Source organism: Pinus tabuliformis, chromosome 2_2 (genome assembly GCF_031772625.1).
Source record: "Pinus tabuliformis cultivar Carrire ecotype Pingquan chromosome 2_2, CPIR1, whole genome shotgun sequence".
Taxonomy (NCBI): Eukaryota; Viridiplantae; Streptophyta; class Pinopsida; order Pinales; family Pinaceae; genus Pinus; species Pinus tabuliformis.
In genome coordinates, this window is record NC_142300.1 from 47,509,924 (window position 1) to 47,528,579 (window position 18,656).

Consider the following 18,656-nt stretch of genomic DNA (forward strand, 5'->3'; position numbering starts at 1 on the left):
AGTGTGTGGGATGTTGTCCCAAGACCTCAAGGCAAGTCAGTGGTGAGTTCCAGATGGCTTTACAAGGTAAAGCAGGCAGCTGATGGCAGTGTTCAGAAACATAAGGCAAGGTTTATGTTATGAAACCAGCTCAAGAAAAAGATAGAAAAGATAGATCAACGCCTTAAAATTCAGCCTCTTCGAGGGGGCAACCTCCTTTACATTACATAAATGAACAATTATTGGATGATTCAAATGAAAAAGCCTCCTTTCTATATATAAGAGTCTAAGGAGTCACAATATAACTGTGAGGACCTTATCCAGACTATATACTTTTCTTTTTTTTTAAACAACAATGACAACCAGAGAGAAACGCATTGAAATTCAAATTTATTTAGCATACATATTCTTGCCACTCATTTCAGGAAACATACCATAACATTTTCATACCTTTAACTAAGATCAATAGTAATGAAATACATATGTACCGTTCACCAGAAGGCGAGACTCCGCTTGCTCTGCTGTTGCTGGTATTCCCTTGTAGCTGGTCACCTCCGCGAGTGAATGATGACGCACTTGATCCGAATGCGAAGACTCACCGGTTAACCTCCCAGCCTACTCCTTGGGTACTCTTCTTCCCCGCGGACCCCCGAGCTGCAATGGGGTTGTACAATGGAGACAAGCACTAGCTAGTAGAGGAGAGCACACCTTGGCTCAAGAGTCCCCTCTCTAAATCCTCTACCTCACCAAACTCACTATAGCTTCGTAATCACTGCTCTCACAACATCTCATCCATCCAACAATAGGGTTCCCAAAAGTCCCTTCTTCCATGGCTTGCCCCTTCTTTTATAGGAGTCCTCATAGGTGACACTTGTCATGTCATGCATAATTAATTATTTTTTTTATAATTCAATAGCTTGATTATTCACCCACCCATGTGTCATTCTCATATCAAGGGTCTCCCAAAATTATTTACTTAAATTTTTATTTAAAACTAATATTTTCCTCACCTCAACAAGATTCCTATTTCTTCTCCTAGTTGTCTCTTTATTCCCCCCTTTTATTCCTTAATTTGTGTTCATTACTTGAAGTCAATTAATGAGTCAAGATTTTATCCCCAATCTACTCCCTAATTTAACTCAGGTTATCTCCTAGATGGATATTATTATGCTGGTTGTTGACACATGGAGCTTCTCTACATTTCTCTAAATTTAATTTATTATTCTCATTTTAATTCACCTTCCCCTTTTCTTAATTAGATTTAAATTAGTTTAGGATTAATCTTTATCCTTACCATTATGTTTGTCTTTCACCTTTTTCCTAATTAAACCACATAATATTCCTAGTATTTTCCAAAATGGGAAGGGTAGAGTTTTTAAGGTACTCTATTTTAATTCTTCCTATGATCCTCCTTATTCCAAGTTTTATTTTTGATTTAATTGCATTGGTTTCTAATCATCATTTACCCTTGATGTAAATTTACCTAGTTTTCATTCCTTGCTTATATTTATTTATTATTATTTATTTTTAATGATTCCAAGGATGCCAACTTTGGTTGTGCCCTTCAAGAACTTCCCTAGAAGTTCCAAGGGTGCCACACCTAATAGTTTATTTGTGATGTCAAGGGTGCCAGTCTGGTTGTGCCCTTCAAGAACTTCCCTAGAAGTTCCAAGGGTGCCACACCTAATAGTTTATTTGTGATGCCAAGGGTGCCAAGTTGGTCGTGCCCTTCAAGAAATTCCCCTGAAGTTCCAAGGGTGCCACACCTAATAGTTTATTTGTGATGCCAAGGATGCCAAGTTGGTCGTGCCCTTCAAGAAATTCCCCTGAAGTTCCAAGGGTGCCACACCACTTGCCCTTCAAGCATCCAGTGATTACGAGGGGAAAGTATAATGCAACATCATAGACCACTATCATCTCTTATGTTGCCTGCTATAGTGAGACTAATGGTGTCGGGGATCAAGGAATCCGCCTTGATGCGCGCCCCCCGATAAAGTCCTCATGAGCGAACCAACTTTAGAACCTGCCCTCATGGCATCGTGATCTTCAAGGCAAAGGTGCTTCAACCCTTCCAGCCCAAGTCACAACGGGAGTGCTAGTGGGTGGGATCAGGGACTCTGTCCCACCCCTCCCATGTAGTTCCATCCACTTGTACAACCCCATCACCCATATGTGAGTCATTCGGTCAAGCAACTAATCTGTGCCTGCAACCATTAATATATCATCAGAATATAGTTAAACATATATGGCAGATTCTAAGATCGACTTACACTTTCAAAGATAAAATAATATGAATTTTCGTCAAACCAGGTGTCATCAACTCGTCATATGCGAGTGCCTCTGATGGTTCCCTGCCATACTCAATAATCATCAGTAACACGGTTTCTCAATGTTAGTCAATTATCATAATAGCATCATTAACAATTCCTGGTCATTCACATCATTGTCCATTGTAAGTCTGAACTAAAGGAAGTAGGTAACATAGGGAACACATCCCTCATGGCTATCATCAATAATCATCAATGGAGACATACATATTCATTAAGCTATCAACACCGTAACATCGTAGAATATACCTATCCATAAAATTTATCCTTATTATGCTTTTAGTAGAGCGCATACATATCCTTTACTACCCTCGTCATAATTTCAAATAGAGACCAACTTAACTATTTAATATTGAAATCATCAGAATACTGATAGATAAGATACATAACCATTCATGCTACCATAATATCAATGGAAAGCATTCATAACATCACAACCATGAATATCTCAATCGCTAATAATAGTGTCATGGGTCCAGATCCTCAATCTGAGGTCCTCGAAGAATAGAGTGTCTAAGATAATGTCGTATTAGGGTCAGGAGACTAGAGTGGGCACTACATACACCCCCTCTTAACAATGGACTTCGTCCCGAAGTCCTTAGAACATAAAGGAGAAACGGCGACACATAAACTTAGGAACCCTTCCTGAAACTCTTGCCAACCTTCTGGTGGGCAGGTTAAAAATTTCCCAAGGTATCTATAACATGAATTCCGTTATAACTGAAGGACTATATCTGGGGAACATTGCACCCCACTTGTTGTCTAAATGTACAAAACATCCATTATAGATATTATTAAAATTAATAGTTAAAGGAAGCGTCATACATAAACTTTTCCAACAAAATCATCATAATCAAAATCACAACTATTTAAAGCAACAATTAATAACACCCACCTTCCTTCAAATGACAAATTTGACTAATTTAGGAGAAATCTCTCTAGTTTTATTCATTCAATCATGCAATTAAGATAGCAATAATTTTGTATTAACTCAAATTCATAGGGGATGCCTATGCCTTAAATTCCCATCGTAAATTCTTCTGCAGACAGACCCAAATGTGTTTTGGGCATGCTGGCATTACTTTTGGCACTTGATTATTTCATTGGCATCTGAAGTTCATTAATTATCTCAGGTTTGAATCATCTTGAACTTGGCTTCAAAGGAATAATCCGTTTATCCAAACCTTCAATGATTTCTGTTATCCATAAATCTGTAAAACTATTACCTAAGAACATAGATCTATATCATGGTGATGCCAATGATAACAGAAATCATGGGTGGGATGTGGATTCATCGTAAATTTTGTAGTTGTCTATAAATTACTTTTATGGTAAGCATCATTAGGACAATTCCTAAAAGATACTACAATCCCTTTCAAAGGTAAGCATCATTAGGACAGTTCCTTAAAGATACCACAATCCCTTTTAAATGACTTCTTGAATTGATTCATATAGACAGAAACATATGTGAGTCACTACAAACTATATGGCATGCTGGTGCAAGGTACTTTGTTACATCCATTGATGATTCATCTAGTAGAATGCCAATTGCCTTTCTTAACAATAAATGAAAAGTTTAGATACTTTAACAGTATTTCCAGCTTTGGCCGAAAATTAGACAGCAAAATCTCCCAGGAAAATTAATGTGACAATTACAACAAATACTTTTCTACAATGTTTACTATGTGATAAAGGAAAAGATGAAGCAAGATGAGCAAACCGAAGATATATATGGTAAAATGTAAAGGTGAAAAACTTGCTCAAAAAGACAAGATGATATTTTCATTAACTTTAGGTTTGTTTTTATGCATATTCGATACAGAAATTTGCACTTGATGGAAAGAACAAAAATTCTTTAAAGGTGAAGGCCTCTCTTAGAAGAATGACACTAAAATATGCTGTCAAGTATCTCTAAGCAAGTTACAATCTAAGGTGCCATATAGATGTAGGAATTACAAAAACGCTAGATGTCAATTGCAACGTCTACCAGAGCATCTCACTAGGGACAAACCACTGCAAGAGAAACTGCTAAATTATACACTTGCGATATACAATAAAATTCATTAAGGAAAATTAAGGTCCTTACCATATAATCCTTGCTTAACAAGAATTTTTTTTTCTTGATTTCTATAATAAATAGGGAAGCCTATGCTTAAATGTGTATTGTAATATCCACTCAACCTGGAAAGACACGCTCGCTTTAATACAAAGTAGATGTATTGAAGTCTACCTATTTTTTTGGTGGTCCTTGATTTGATATTTAGCAATATATCCTTTGGAAGAGGAGGTTGGAACTTGGAAATATGGAATTCTACTCTGTCCCAAGATGGCCATTGTTGGCTCCAAATAAGACCCCCGGTTGATCAACCAATCACATGAGATATAAATGCATTTAATTATTGGAAAAAAATTAAATAAACAACTGATGCTTAATGTAACCCTTAGGGGAATTGGCCAAAAATTTTGGTCAATGCCCAAACTAATAGCAGTCAATGTAAATGAAATGCAATATAGCATACCTTGTAGTAGGTGTAATAAGTGCACGAGTTGTGAAGTCAACTTGAAATAACACAAATGTGCCATGTACTAAATGCTTAGAAGGCTCGATACCAAAAACGCTCACAAAAATCTTGGCTAAACCTTGCAACAAGAGCTCTATGAAGGCAATGTCTTTGTCCTACTCTATCTGCTCATGTGATGTGCAAGAGGCAAAGAGGGACACCGAAAGCTCATGTGACGCAAGGGGTTGAAACTTCTAAAACAACTTAGTATTTGAATGATCAATGCAAACATGTGGTGTTCTAACATAACTTTGTTGAATGACATGGAGGTATTTGTCCCAATGTTTGTTGGATTGATGATTTAAGCATAAGTTGTGCACAATTGTCTTATTAATGATCTCAATATGTTCGTCAGTCTAAGATAAAAACATATGGAGAAACGAAACCTGAAGTGTATCCAAACTTGTTGGAAGATTAGTATTGCAGCTTTTGGTGCATCTTTGTTATTGTTGTAGGGATTCGAGACAACCATGCTGGAAAAACAACACACTATTATGAAGATGTAATCATGTTTATGTTCGTAGACTTTCCAGAATGAAATTCATTGAACTAGATTCCGATGGTTAAGAAGGCACTGGTAGATGCTAACACATGCCAAGCTTTTTGATTGGAAGGCACAGACAAGCTACAATGAGAGCACTGATATATATAATCATTAATATTCTTTAGCATGATTGGGAAATATGTTGCAGAAGGAATTGAAGAGTCTCATCGATTGAAAGGTGTCTTCCAAGGAGAAGAAATGAGATTCTTTGAATAGTTTATTTAGCACCAACCAGCACACATGACTAATTACAATTGTACAATACTTATTGAAGAGTATAATTCAGGAAAGGTAAATTCTGCATAATGAGTACAAAATACGGATAAGCAGGATAAACCAATTTTTAGTCATCATAATTACTGCATATGATGTCTAATCTGCGAACAAGTATCCATACGGGGATGGCTGAGAAGGAATAGACTTTATTATCTCGTCTTTGGATCCATTCTGTTATTAGATAATGATGTAATTATTTTAGACATTATGCCTGTTCTGTATGGCTATGTTTTTGAATTGACGAATTGCAGAATTTCAATGGTTGATGGTTTGTATGAAGAATATTTTCCTTTTCTGAGGAAGAAGTGCCACCAATGTTTAATTGTTTAAACTATGACAAAAATTCCTTATCATAGGAAGCATAACCTAGCTTGGCATGGAACAGAGCTTCAAAGTGATAAACCATAGGAATCAGGATGTTCTCCCTACTTAAGAACAATACCTATGGAAAATTATGACGAATTTGTCTCTTAATTCAAATGGTTTTTGAACGTCAGAGTGCAAGTGCCTCTGAGTATTGGATGTCTTTGAGATACTAAAAATATTTTTCAGTTCAACCACTATTGGAATAATTTGCTTAAGAGGATGAAAAGTAGAAGACTAGTGGTTATTGAATATCACATAGAAGTTGATGTGTCCTAAGAAATGCTTTACCACATTTCTATTAGTCGACGTAGGCTGTTGTTTGAGCAATTGATTTTCTCAGGATCTACATGTATGCCCTTAGAGCCAATTAGCAATCCAAGGTATGAGATGGAATCTTGCTGAAAGAAACACTTTTTAAATTTGTTTTTTTTTGAGTAAGTGTTGTGATAGATGAGATTGATTCAACAGAGTCTTAGTTCTGCAAATGATCCTTCCATGTTGGTTTGTAAACCAAGATGTCATCAAAGTGCTGACAAAGTTCCCAAGAGTGTGCTGACAAAGTTCTCAAGGTAAGGTCTCAATCTGGGACGTAAACTTGTGAACTGTGAACAGTTTGTGCAGGAAACGGAAGCAGATCTAAAAACCTAAACAGAACTTTATAAATCAACTAGCAATTAAAATTAAATAACAATCTGGCAAACAAACTGGCTTAAAATGCAATAAGAAGTGAAACCTGACAAGGGCAATAACCAAGTCGCTTCAACCTAACCTGACTGCTATATCAGACCTGAAAAGGATCAAAGCGACATAAGTGATTCAGAAATGAATGTAAGCAGAGAACTCTACCTGGGAAGCTTGTTACTAGTTGCATTTAGAGACTCTAGCCCCTGTGCAGCAGTATCACTTGCTGGAGTTCTTGACTACTTCACAATTCTCTTGTACAAGGTAGATATTTTTTTTAGTCAACCCCACTATAAGCCTTCCATCACCATTCAAGTGTGTTTGTATGGGGGATAGCCAATTCCTTTGAGAGAACAACAGTTCTTGGCTTCACTTGTCAAGTTGCTCCCAAGTAATCCAAAACACACAAGCTTTCAAAAAGAAGGAATAATTTCGACACACTGTGCAAAGAGCACTTACAAACAGCAAAAACCCTACTCTATGCTTGAACTGTCCTAATTTATGCAAACCCTAATTCATGCACTAACCACCAAAACGCTACTTTTATCTCTACAACCTTAATTCACATAAAAACAATGCAATCTTAGTTCGTGTATTAGTGTTGCAAGCTTAATTGCAGCTGTGATGACTTTAGCCCTAAACTACAAGGTAAACCCTAATGCTCATGGATAAAGGCAATTACTTTGAGTTTGCACTCCAGCACTGGTATAACAATAAATGGAACAAATTCTATGCAGGTTTTAAGTTAACATTGCCAATTAACAACTTCAGAGCACTCTTGTAAATATTATCATCAATACAACCTCCAAAATAGGACATGAATTTTTATTAAAGGACCTCTGTACCGTGACCTTTAAAAAAAAAACTATCAACGCACAACACATTCCAACAGTCTTATCAATTTATGGAGAAGGCAATCTAATACAATTGGATTAGTTCTGTCAATGAGTAAATACCACTGAAATTACAACATAAATTTGGCAATAACGTGAGAGTGCAAGAGCTCATATAAAGGCTGTTTTAAATGACAATCTCACCATACTTGTGGGTTGACTGTTGATATGTTACTGCTCTGTTCTAGGGCTTCCAAAATGGGCACAATTTATAAAATTATAATGACAATGTGGAAGAAGGCAGAGAAAAGTAAAGGGCTTTATACCCTATCCCTAAACAGCATTATACCCAAAACAGAGACACGTTTATAGATCAATTTCCAGCGCTAGTACCACAGCATTCAGTGTTAAATATGTAACAATATAAACTCAGAATTTTAACAATAAGCTACTTGCAATGACACCTTTAAGGCTTTAAGAGTTCAATTGGTAATTCAACAACATTTCCATAAATGATGACATCTAGTTATGCGTTTAATTCAGAAAAATGACAGTTCGAAACTACCTCAGCAATATTGCAATTTGTTTGGAGTTCAATAAGGTTTGTATTGTTAAAAGAAGACACCACAATCCTTGAATGAAAACTACTTAGCATATGCCATATACAAAGATCATTAATCATTCATCGAAGAGCATTAATAATGAAATCAAATCTTGGCTACCCGGAGCGCCTCCACGTAACCTGGAATTCAGAATGAGCATTGAGTTCTTTGTGATGTTATATTCTTTTATCTATGCAGAGTCTTATAGGATTTTTTTTTTTTTCCCGGCAAATTGTAAACATTGATATCTTTTGAGTATCCCTTACGGAGTCGGTGTATCTGATCCAAAACGATAGGGATTTCCCACTATATACATTTAATAGTTTATGTATCTTATCTATTGGTGTTCACTGGAACCAATATTGTCTTGCAATGTTATTGCCCCTTTACTTCGAGAGAACTGACAAGCTTCCTTTCATTAGCACACTCCAAAGTTGATCACAATATTGCAGGAAAAATCGAGAAAGCAGAAGTAGAGATGGGCACGGTAAATAGTAGAAAGCCAGCCGATGGATCTCCAACACCAGTTCAAAATTTAGTAGCTTCAATGTGTCATAAAGGGAATAATTTTCAGGTTCCAGAGATAATGACCAAGGATTCACGTCAAATGAGAATAGAGGATTCTGGATCTCAAACACCAGCTCAAAATTCAATATCATCACACTGTCATAACGGGAATCAATTCCAGGTTCTGGAGACTATGACAAAGGATTCACGTGAAATGACAATAGATGATGCTGGATCTGAAGCCCCAGTTCAAAATTCAGTATCCTCAGTGTGTCCCAAAGTGAATAACTTCCAGGTTCCAGAGATTATGACAAAGGATTCATGTGAAATGAGAATGGATGAGGCTGGTGTTGATCAACCAAAAAGAAGGCGGGTAGATGTTTCGAATACAGTGCATGAATGATCTGCTAGAAAAGTTGAAAAATCAGATGAAATGGCTGTGGATGTGCTTAAAAAATTTCTTATCTCATTCTTGGGCATTCCTTATCAGACAGTTGATGAGACAGCAGGACACTATATTCTTCCCATTGTTTTGGATGCTTCTGCGGAAACAAGAAGAAATTTTGCTCTCTAAATAGCAAATGCATTCCAAGTAGCCGGGCACGAGATGTTTTCACCACTCAAGCATGCTTTTCACGTTGACCTGAACTCAAAGCCTTCACTTGAACCCTGGTAGGGCACTGGGCTCTATCAAGCCCTGGAATTTTAAGGAACAGATTGGTGGTTCAAAAGTTAGTGACGACCCGGGAGCTGTGAATAGAAATAGGACAGGTCTAAGCGGGTGATAATTTTGTTAGGACGGGGATTTTATGGTCTTATCTGAAACTGAGAGTGTTTGAATTGTTTGAATCGTTTTTTTTAATAGTAGAAATAAATTCAACACCCTGGAACAGCTAAATTTCTGAAATATGAAACAGAAGCACGGATCCAGGGGAGGGCAGTGAAATTACAGTGATTAGTTCCTTAAAGTCGCATGTAATCCGGTTTCATCTGAGCTTGTACGCCGGAGCAGTATAACTGAACGGCCATTGGAGAAGAAAGCTTGAAGTCAAGTGAACACGTGGATTCTTCTTTGTGAAAACAAGTGGTATTGCATCAGCAGTATTGTTCAAAAGATTTATTTTTTTTCGCTTACAGATCCCCAGAATTCTAAATTTGCCAGAACTCTCCCTTGTTATATAATATAATAGCAATAATTTAATATTAATAGCACGACCAAGATAACTATCACATTAAAGTGGTAAAAATCATACAAACCCTTTATTTTCTTTATAGATTTTTTTTTTTGCTCCTTGGTTTTTCTACTGTGCAGCGCTATGGAGACCAACAACTGGAGGAATGAGGAATCCAAGAGGACCAGATTCAGACCTCTCTTTTTTTTTTGAAACTTGAGTAATTTGATTTTTGAAAAATACCCACATATAGCAAACAAAGCTAGTCATGCATGCATGGGCCCATAGGCCTCAAGGGTTCAACTTGTGCTCTGATACCAAGTGTGAGGACCTTATCCAGACTATATACTTTTTTTTTTTTTTTAAACAGCAATGACAACCAGAGAGAAACGCATTGAAATTCAAATTTATTTAGCATACATATTCCTTCCACTCATTTCAGGAAACATACCATAACATTTTCATACCTTTAACTAAGATCAATAGTAATGAAATACATATGTACCATTCACCAAAAGGCGAGACTCCGCTTGCTCTGCTGTTGCTGGTATTCCCTTGTCGCTGGTCACCTCCGCGAGTGAATGATGACGCACTTGATCCGAATACGAAGACTCACCAGTTAACCTCCCAGCCTACTCCTTGGGTACTCTTCTTCCCCGCGGACCCCCGAGCTGCAATGGGGTTGTACAATGGAGACAAGCACTAGCTAGTAGAGGAGAGCACACCTTGGCTCAAGAGTCCCCTCTCTAAATCCTCTACCTCACCAAACTCACTATAGATTCATAATCACTGCTCTCACAACATCTCATCCATCCAACAATAGGGTTCCCAAAAGTCCCTTCTTCCATGGCTTGCCCCTTCTTTTATAGGAGTCCTCATAGGTGACACTTGTCATGTCATGCATAATTAATTATTTTTTTTATAATTCAATAGCTTGATTATTCACCCACCCATGTGTCATTCTCATATCAAGGGTCTCCCAAAATTATTTACTTAAATTTTTATTTAAAACTAATATTTTCCTCACCTCAACAAGATTCCTATTTCTTCTCCTAGTTGTCTCTTTATTCCCCCCTTTTATTCCTTAATTTGTGTTCATTACTTGAAGTCAATTAATGAGTCAAGATTTTATCCCCAATCTACTCCCTAATTTAACTCAGGTTATCTCCTAGATGGATATTCTTATGCTGGTTGTTGACACATGGAGCTTCTCTACATTTCTCTAAATTTAATTTATTATTCTCATTTTAATTCACCTTCCCCTTTTCTTAATTAGATTTAAATTAGTTTAGGATTAATCTTTATCCTTACCATTATGTTTGTCTTTCACCTTTTTCCTAATTAAACCACATAATCTTCCTAGTATTTTCCAAAATGGGAAGGGTAGAGTTTTTAAGGTACTCTATTTTAATTCTTCCTATGATCCTCCTTATTCCAAGTTTTATTTTTGATTTATTTGCATTGGTTTCTAATCATCATTTACCCTTGATGTAAATTTACCTAGTTTTCATTCCTTGCTTATATTTATTTATTATTATTTATTTTTAATGATTCCAAGGATGCCAACTTTGGTTGTGCCCTTCAAGAACTTCCCTAGAAGTTCCAAGGGTGCCACACCTAATAGTTTATTTGTGATGTCAAGGGTGTCAGTCTGGTTGTGCCCTTCAAGAACTTCCCTAGAAGTTCCAAGGGTGCCACACCTAATAGTTTATTTGTGATGCCAAGGGTGCCAAGTTGGTCGTGCCCTTCAAGAAATTCCCCTGAAGTTCCAAGGGTGCCACACCTAATAGTTTATTTGTAATGCCAAGGGTGCCAAGTTGGTCGTGCCCTTCAAGAAATTCCCCTGAAGTTCCAAGGGTGCCACACCACTTGCCCTTCAAGCATCCAGTGATTACGAGGGGAAAGTATAATGCAACGTCATAGACCACTATCATCTCTTATGTTGACTGCTATAGTGAGACTAATGGTGTCGGGGATCAAGGAATCCGCCTTGATGCGCGCCCCCCGATAAAGTCCTCATGAGCGAACCAACTTTGGAACCTGCCCTCATGGCATCGTGATCTTCAAGGCGAAGGTGCTTCAACCCTTCCAGCCCAAGTCACGGCGGGAGTGCTAGTGGGTGGGATTAGGGACTCTTTCCCACCCCTCCCATGTAGTTCCATCGATTTGTACAACCCCATCACCCATATGTGAGTCATTCGGTCAAGCAACTAATCTGTGCCTGCAACCATTAATATATCATCAGAATATAGTTAAACATATATGGCAAATTCTAAGATCGACTTAGACTTTCAAAGATAAAATAATATGAATTTTCGTCAAACCAGGTGTCATCAACTCGTCATATGCGAGTGCCTCTGATGGTTCCCTGCCATACTCAATAATCATCAGTAACACGGTTTCTCAATGTTAGTCAATTATCATAATAGCATCATTAACAATTCCTGGTCATTCACATCATTGTCCATTGTAAGTCTGAACTAAAGGAAATAGGTAACATAGGGAACACATCCCTCATGGCTATCATCAATAATCATCAATGGAGACATACATATTCATTAAGCTATCAACACCGTAACATCGTAGAATATACCTATGCATAAAATTTATCCTTATTATGCTTTTAGTAGAGCGCATACATATTCTTTACTACCCTCGTCATAATTTCAAATAGAGACCAACTTAACTATTTAATATTGAAATCATCAGAATACTGATAGATAAGATACATAACCATTCATGCTACCATAATATCAATGGAAAGCATTCATAACATCACAACCATGAATATCTCAATCGCTAATAATAGTGTCATGGGTCCAGATCCTCAATCTGAGGTCCTCGAAAAATAGAGTGTCTAAGATAATGTCGTATTAGGGTCAGGAGACTAGAGTGGGCACTACAATAACCCAGCCGACCTAACAATAATAATATAAAGCCACAAAAATAACAATAGAGGGATTCTATGGGGCACAGTAATAACAATATGGGGACAATAGGGGCACAACAATATTAATAAGGGGTACAACTACAATAGTAATGGAGTAATCACTAGTATTATAGGGACCCAACATGCCCCTCTCCTTCAAAAAAGTGTTGTCCTCAACGCTTGAGTAGTTCTGGATGCTTCTGTATAAAATTCTCATCCTCCCATGTGGAATCTTCAGCAGATAAGTTCTTCCACTTGATAAGATACTATGAAATTGATCGATTTCGTAGCTGTCGAGTTCTTGTTTCTGTGACTGCTTCTGGTTCCAATATAATTTTTCCTTCCTCGTCAAGTTCTAGCAATATTGTTTGAACTGGGAGCTTATCGCCTATAACCTTCTTTAAACATGAAACATGGAAAACTGGGTGCAATCAAGAAGCTGCAGGAAGCTCCAATTTGTATGCCATAGTACCAATCTTTTGCAACACCTTGTACGGACCATAATACTTTGGTGATAATTTATTATCCTTCTTAGCTTGCTTGAGGGACATTTGCTTATATGGATGTAGCCGTAGGAATACCCAATCACCTACATCAAAACTTCTTTCGTTGCGATGTTGATCTGCCTGTTGTTTCATTCTATTCTGTGCCAACACGAGGTTATCCTTTAAGAGTTGGAGGACTTGTTGTTGATGTTCGATGTGATGTTCCACTGCTTGAACCTTAGAGTTTTCTCTTAAATATGATGTGATGGATGGTGGCTGATACCCATAAAGTGCCATAAATGGGGTCATTTTTGTTGCTGTATGGAAGGAAGTGTTATACCACCATTCAGCCAGAGGCAACCATTTGACCCATTGTGTCTGTTTATCAGATACAAAGCAACGAAGATATCCTTCCAAACATTTGTTTACTATCTCAGTTTGCCCATCAAATTGAGGATGATAAGATGAGCTATGAGCTAACTGAGTACCAAGACAATAAAATAATTCTGTCCAAAAATTTCCAGTGAAAATGGGATCTCTGTCACTTACAATAATCTTTGGGTTTCCATGTAGCTTTTGAATTGTTTCCATAAATGCAGTAGAAACTGTACTGGCTTTAAATGGATGTGATAATGCACAAAAGTGTGCATACTTGGTAAGTCTGTCAACTACCACCATGATGACACTCTTTCCCTCAGACTTGGTAAACCTGTGATAAAATCCATTGAAACCTCCTCCCAACGTTGGCTTGGAATGGATAAAGGTTGTAATAGACCCGATGTCTTAATTGTTTCAACTTTATTTTGTTGGCAAATCAAACATTCCGCCACAAACTTTTGAATATCTGATTTAAGGCCGTCCCAAAAAATTCCTTCTTAACCCTGTGGTAAGTTTTTAAAAATCCCGAGTGCCCTCCTAAGGGAGAAGTGTGCAATTCCATAAGAATCTTTTGTTTTAGCTGGGAATTCTTACAAAGGTATAAGCGATCTTTGTACCATAACGAATAATTTTTCCAGCTAAATGTATCAGACGTACTGGAATCTTGTTGTAACTTTCGAATAAGTGCCCACACTTCTTCGTCATTCTTCCATTCCTCCCTTGCTTCATTTATCCAATCTGGTTGGATAATAGAAATGTCGCACAACAATGCTTCCACATCCTCATCCTTTCTTGAGAGTGCATCTGCCACCACATTTTGCTTCCCTTTTTTGTAGATGATTTCAAAGTCATAACCCAACATCTTTGTGACCCACTTTTGTTGCTCTTCAGAGAATAATCTTTGTTCTAAAAAGTATTTAAGGCTATCATGATCCGTTTTTACCTTGAAGTGTCTTCCCATTAGGTAGGGTCGCCATTTCTTAAGTGCATGGAGTATTGCCAACATTTCCTTCTCATAAATAGCTTTGTGTAAAAACTTTCCCTTGATTGGACAGCGTTCAAAAGCAATGTGTCTTTCATCTTGCATTAAAACAGCACCAATTCCATTTCTTGAAGCATCACATCCCACGTTAAGGTTTTTGTGAAGTCTGGTGTAGCTAAGACAAGAGCTTGGCACATTGCCTCTTTAAGATGTTCAAAGGCCCTTGTTGCTTCTGGAGTCCATGAAAATGCATCTTTCTTCAATAGTGTTGTTAGAGATGCTACTATTCTCCCATAATTCTTAACAAACTTGCGATAATACCATGTCAACCCGAGAAATCCTCGCAGATGCTTTATGGATGTGGGGATTTTCCATTCCTTAATGGCTTTAATTTTGCTAGGGTCTACCTTAACTCCTTCATGAGATACAATATGACCCAGATATTCCACCTCTTGTACTCCAAAGAAACATTTGGATCCTTTTGCATATAATTGTTTCTCCTCCAATAGTTGTAGCACCCTGTCAACATGTTCAACATGATCCTTCCAAGACTTGTTGTAGATTAGTATATCATCAAAAAATACTAACACAAATTTTCTAAGGAATGGTTTGAAAATTGAATTCATCAAACCTTGAAATGTTGAGAGTGCATTGGTGAGGCCAAAAGGCATGACCAAAAATTCATAATGGCCCTCATGAGTTCTAAATGCTGTTTTCGGAATGTCTTCAGTCTTCATTCTGATTTGATGATATCCTGAACGAAGATCCAACTTGGTGAAGTAAATTGATCCATGCAATTCATCCAGTAATTCATAAATGACAGGAATGGGAAACTTATATTTAATAGTGAGCTTGTTGAGCTCCCTATAATCTGGACACATGCGCCATGATCCATCCTTCTTGTGCACCAATACCACTGGAGCAAAGAAAGAACTTTGACTCGGTTGAATTATACCAGCCTCTAGCATTTCTGCAACCATACGTTCAATTTCACTCTTTTGGGCATAGGGATATCTGTACGGCCTGATGTTTGGAGGAACACTTCCTGGAATCAGATGAATAGCATGATCATGATCACGAATAGGTGGGAGACCTTTGGGAGTCTCAAATACCTTAGAATGATTGTCCAAGACTTTTTGGAGATCTGGAGAAATAAATGATTCCAATGTGGAAACATCTAGCGAACATAATTGTGCAATTACACCTTTTCGTTCCTTTTTTAGAAGCGTTTTCATACCGTTAGAGCTGATTATCTTTCCCGGTTTCCCTATAATACCCCTTAATTCAACTTCCTTTCCTTCCACAGAAAATTTCATGAAAAGTTCTTGAAAATTAAAAGCTATTGTACCCAAGGATTGTAGCCATTGGACTCCTAATACAACATCAGCACCTCCCATTGGAATGGAAAGCATTGGGCTAGTCAATACATATTCTCCCATGGATAGCTTGATATTATGGCACTTTCCAGAGCAATTTATTGTTCCTCCATTTGCAACCATCACTTGACACTCTGGTGCTGGATATAAGAAGAAATTCAATTCTTTTGCTACCTTACAATGAATAAAATTGTGGGTACTTCCTGAATCAATCAACACTATTACCTTTTTGTTCTTGATTTGTCCTTCTATCTTGATGGTTTGAGGAGCGGTAATTCCTGTCAATGCATTACAAGATATGGCCGAATTCATTTGTTCTTCATCTAGGCTTTGTTCCTGGAGTATATCCTCTTCTTTTGACCCTTCTTGCTCCTTTTCTTCTTTCTCTTCAGAATCTATGTAGAATAATTTCTTCTCAGCACACTTATGACCTTTAATGTATTTGCTATCACAATTGTAACAAAGCCCTTTTGCTATTTTTTCTTCCAATTGTTGTGGTGTCAACCTTATAGGTTGTGGAAGACTAGCGGCAACAACACTTCCATCTTTATAGTTGTGAGTGGTATGCTTCTTGGTTGCCATAATTTTGCTTTCCATTTTTTTTGCTAACCTGAATGCCTTCTCTAATGAATCAGGTTCCCAAAGGTGAACATCATGTTGGATATTATCCTTTAAAGACCCTATGAACACATCAATCCTATGCTCCTCTGGAATATTTTTTACCCTTATGTTCAATTTTTGGAACTCCTCAATGTGTTCCATTATTGAACCCTTTTGTTTGAGACTTATCATTTGGATAAAAAAAGTGTTGATTTTTGTATCCTCATAATGTGCTATCAATTCTTCCGTAAAAATTGCCCAAGTGATAAATTGTTTACGAGAGCAAAGCCATTGATACCATACAAACTGATTTGGTTCCAAATATAAAATTGCAATACGTACCTTTTGTGTGTTTTTCACATTATTGAGATCGAAAAATTGTTCCATCTGTAATATCCATGTTGCGGGATCTTTGCCATCAAACTTCCTCATATCTATTTTTGGAATATGGTGCGTCTTCAATCCAACATTAGAGTCTATGAAATCATGATTAACATTTCCTTTGTTTGCATCATGAGTTTCCTTTCCTCCCCTTTCACCATTAGTAAGTATTTCTTGTAGAAAATTTGTCAAATCTGCCTTCAAATATATCTTCAAATCGTCAATCTTGGCTTCCATGCCCTTTATCTTAGATTCCACTCCATTTATCTTAGCTTCTGTTAGCTTTTGTGAGAGTGAAATTTGTTGCACTTGGTCTTGTAATTTTGATATATCATGTAGCATTTCTTCCTCTTCTTCATGAGTCATGCTAGAGCTTTCAGATTGCTTACTAGGTGTTTGCATTTTCTTTCCTCGGGGCATCAGTTACCGATACTAATTCTCTACTATGCCCTTTGAATTCCTTCAAAATAATTTTTCAAACAAAGCTTAAGTAAAAATTTAAAAAATCTACACACCTTTTTTCACTTTGTAGGAGCTTGATATTGTCTCTGATGTATCTCTGTAATTTCAGATCATCCAATTCTGAAATTGTGATTTGTGGTAGCCCTCTGTGTCCTCTTTCCAATGCCACCAGTCTGACCCCAATTGGATTCTCCAATGAAGAGTTATGCCAAATCTCCCACAATGACCTGATTATAGACTAATTCAGTAGAGCGAACTTGTACGACGTGCCACGTGTCCTTGTTTTGACCTTTGGCTCTGAAAAATATATACAAGAAACTACAGTCCATCCTCTTTCTATACCTTCTTATAAAATTTCAATCTGATGCTCAGAGAGAAAGTTATGATGATTTTCCCCAGGTCACCTGTTTGGAATGTAATTCAGGAGTCTGCAAAAAGACCAACTTCCTCAGATCATATCTCCACAAATATAGCACGAAAAACTCTAAAATTCGGACCTGAGCTTCAGTGGGATGTCTTCTCATTTTTTTTAGCTTCTGAAACGTCGCAGAAAAAAAAAGTTATAGTGAAAATGCCACGATGACCTGTTTGGAGCAGCGAAACTCTAGAATCCAAAGCTCTGATACCAAATGTTATGAAACCAGCTCAAGAAAAAGATAGAAAAGATAGATCAACGCATTAAAATTCAGCGTCTTTGAGGGGGAAACCTCCTTTACATTACATAAATGAACAATTCTTGGATGATTCAAATGACAAAACCTCCTTTCTATATATAGGAGTCTAAGGAGTCACAATATAACCCAACCAACCTAACAATAATAATATAAAGCCACAAAAATAACACTAGAGGGATTCTATGGGGCACAATAATAACAATATGGGGACAATAGGGGCACAACAATATTAATAAGGGGTACAACTACAATAGTAATGGGGTAATCACTATTATTATAGGGACCCAACAGTTTATTTCCCGGGGTTTCTCACAAGTCGAGGGGATTGACTATGATGAGACTTTTGCTCTCGTAGCAAGGTACTCATTGATTAGATCGATGTTGGCACTATCAGCTCAGATGGGGTGGAAGATCCACCAGATGGACGTGAAGACAACATTCCACAATGGGAAGATTGAGGAGGAGGTGTACATTGAGTAGCCAGAGGGTTTCGAGACCTTCGATCGAGAGTCGCATGTGTACCGACTTAAGAGGGCGTTGT

The 18,656-nt window shown here is 37.4% G+C and overlaps 1 protein-coding gene across 9 annotated transcripts in view; it reads left to right on the forward strand.

The window, feature by feature from the left end:
• LOC149191415 (Protein kinase superfamily protein) overlaps positions 1–18,656 on the forward strand; it is a 476,220-nt gene that overhangs the window by 419,990 nt on the left and 37,574 nt on the right. For 3 of the 9 annotated variants that reach the window (XM_089404247.1, XM_089404237.1, XM_089404246.1), the window contains one exon: positions 5,323–5,420. The exons of 1 other annotated variant lie outside the window; for it this stretch is intronic. In XM_089404247.1, coding sequence (XP_089260373.1) covers positions 5,323–5,405 — 83 coding nt within the window. In that variant the 3' untranslated portion in view covers positions 5,406–5,420. 5 more of the 9 variants (XM_089404250.1, XM_089404242.1, XM_089404239.1 and 2 more) reach the window with 4 other exon arrangements.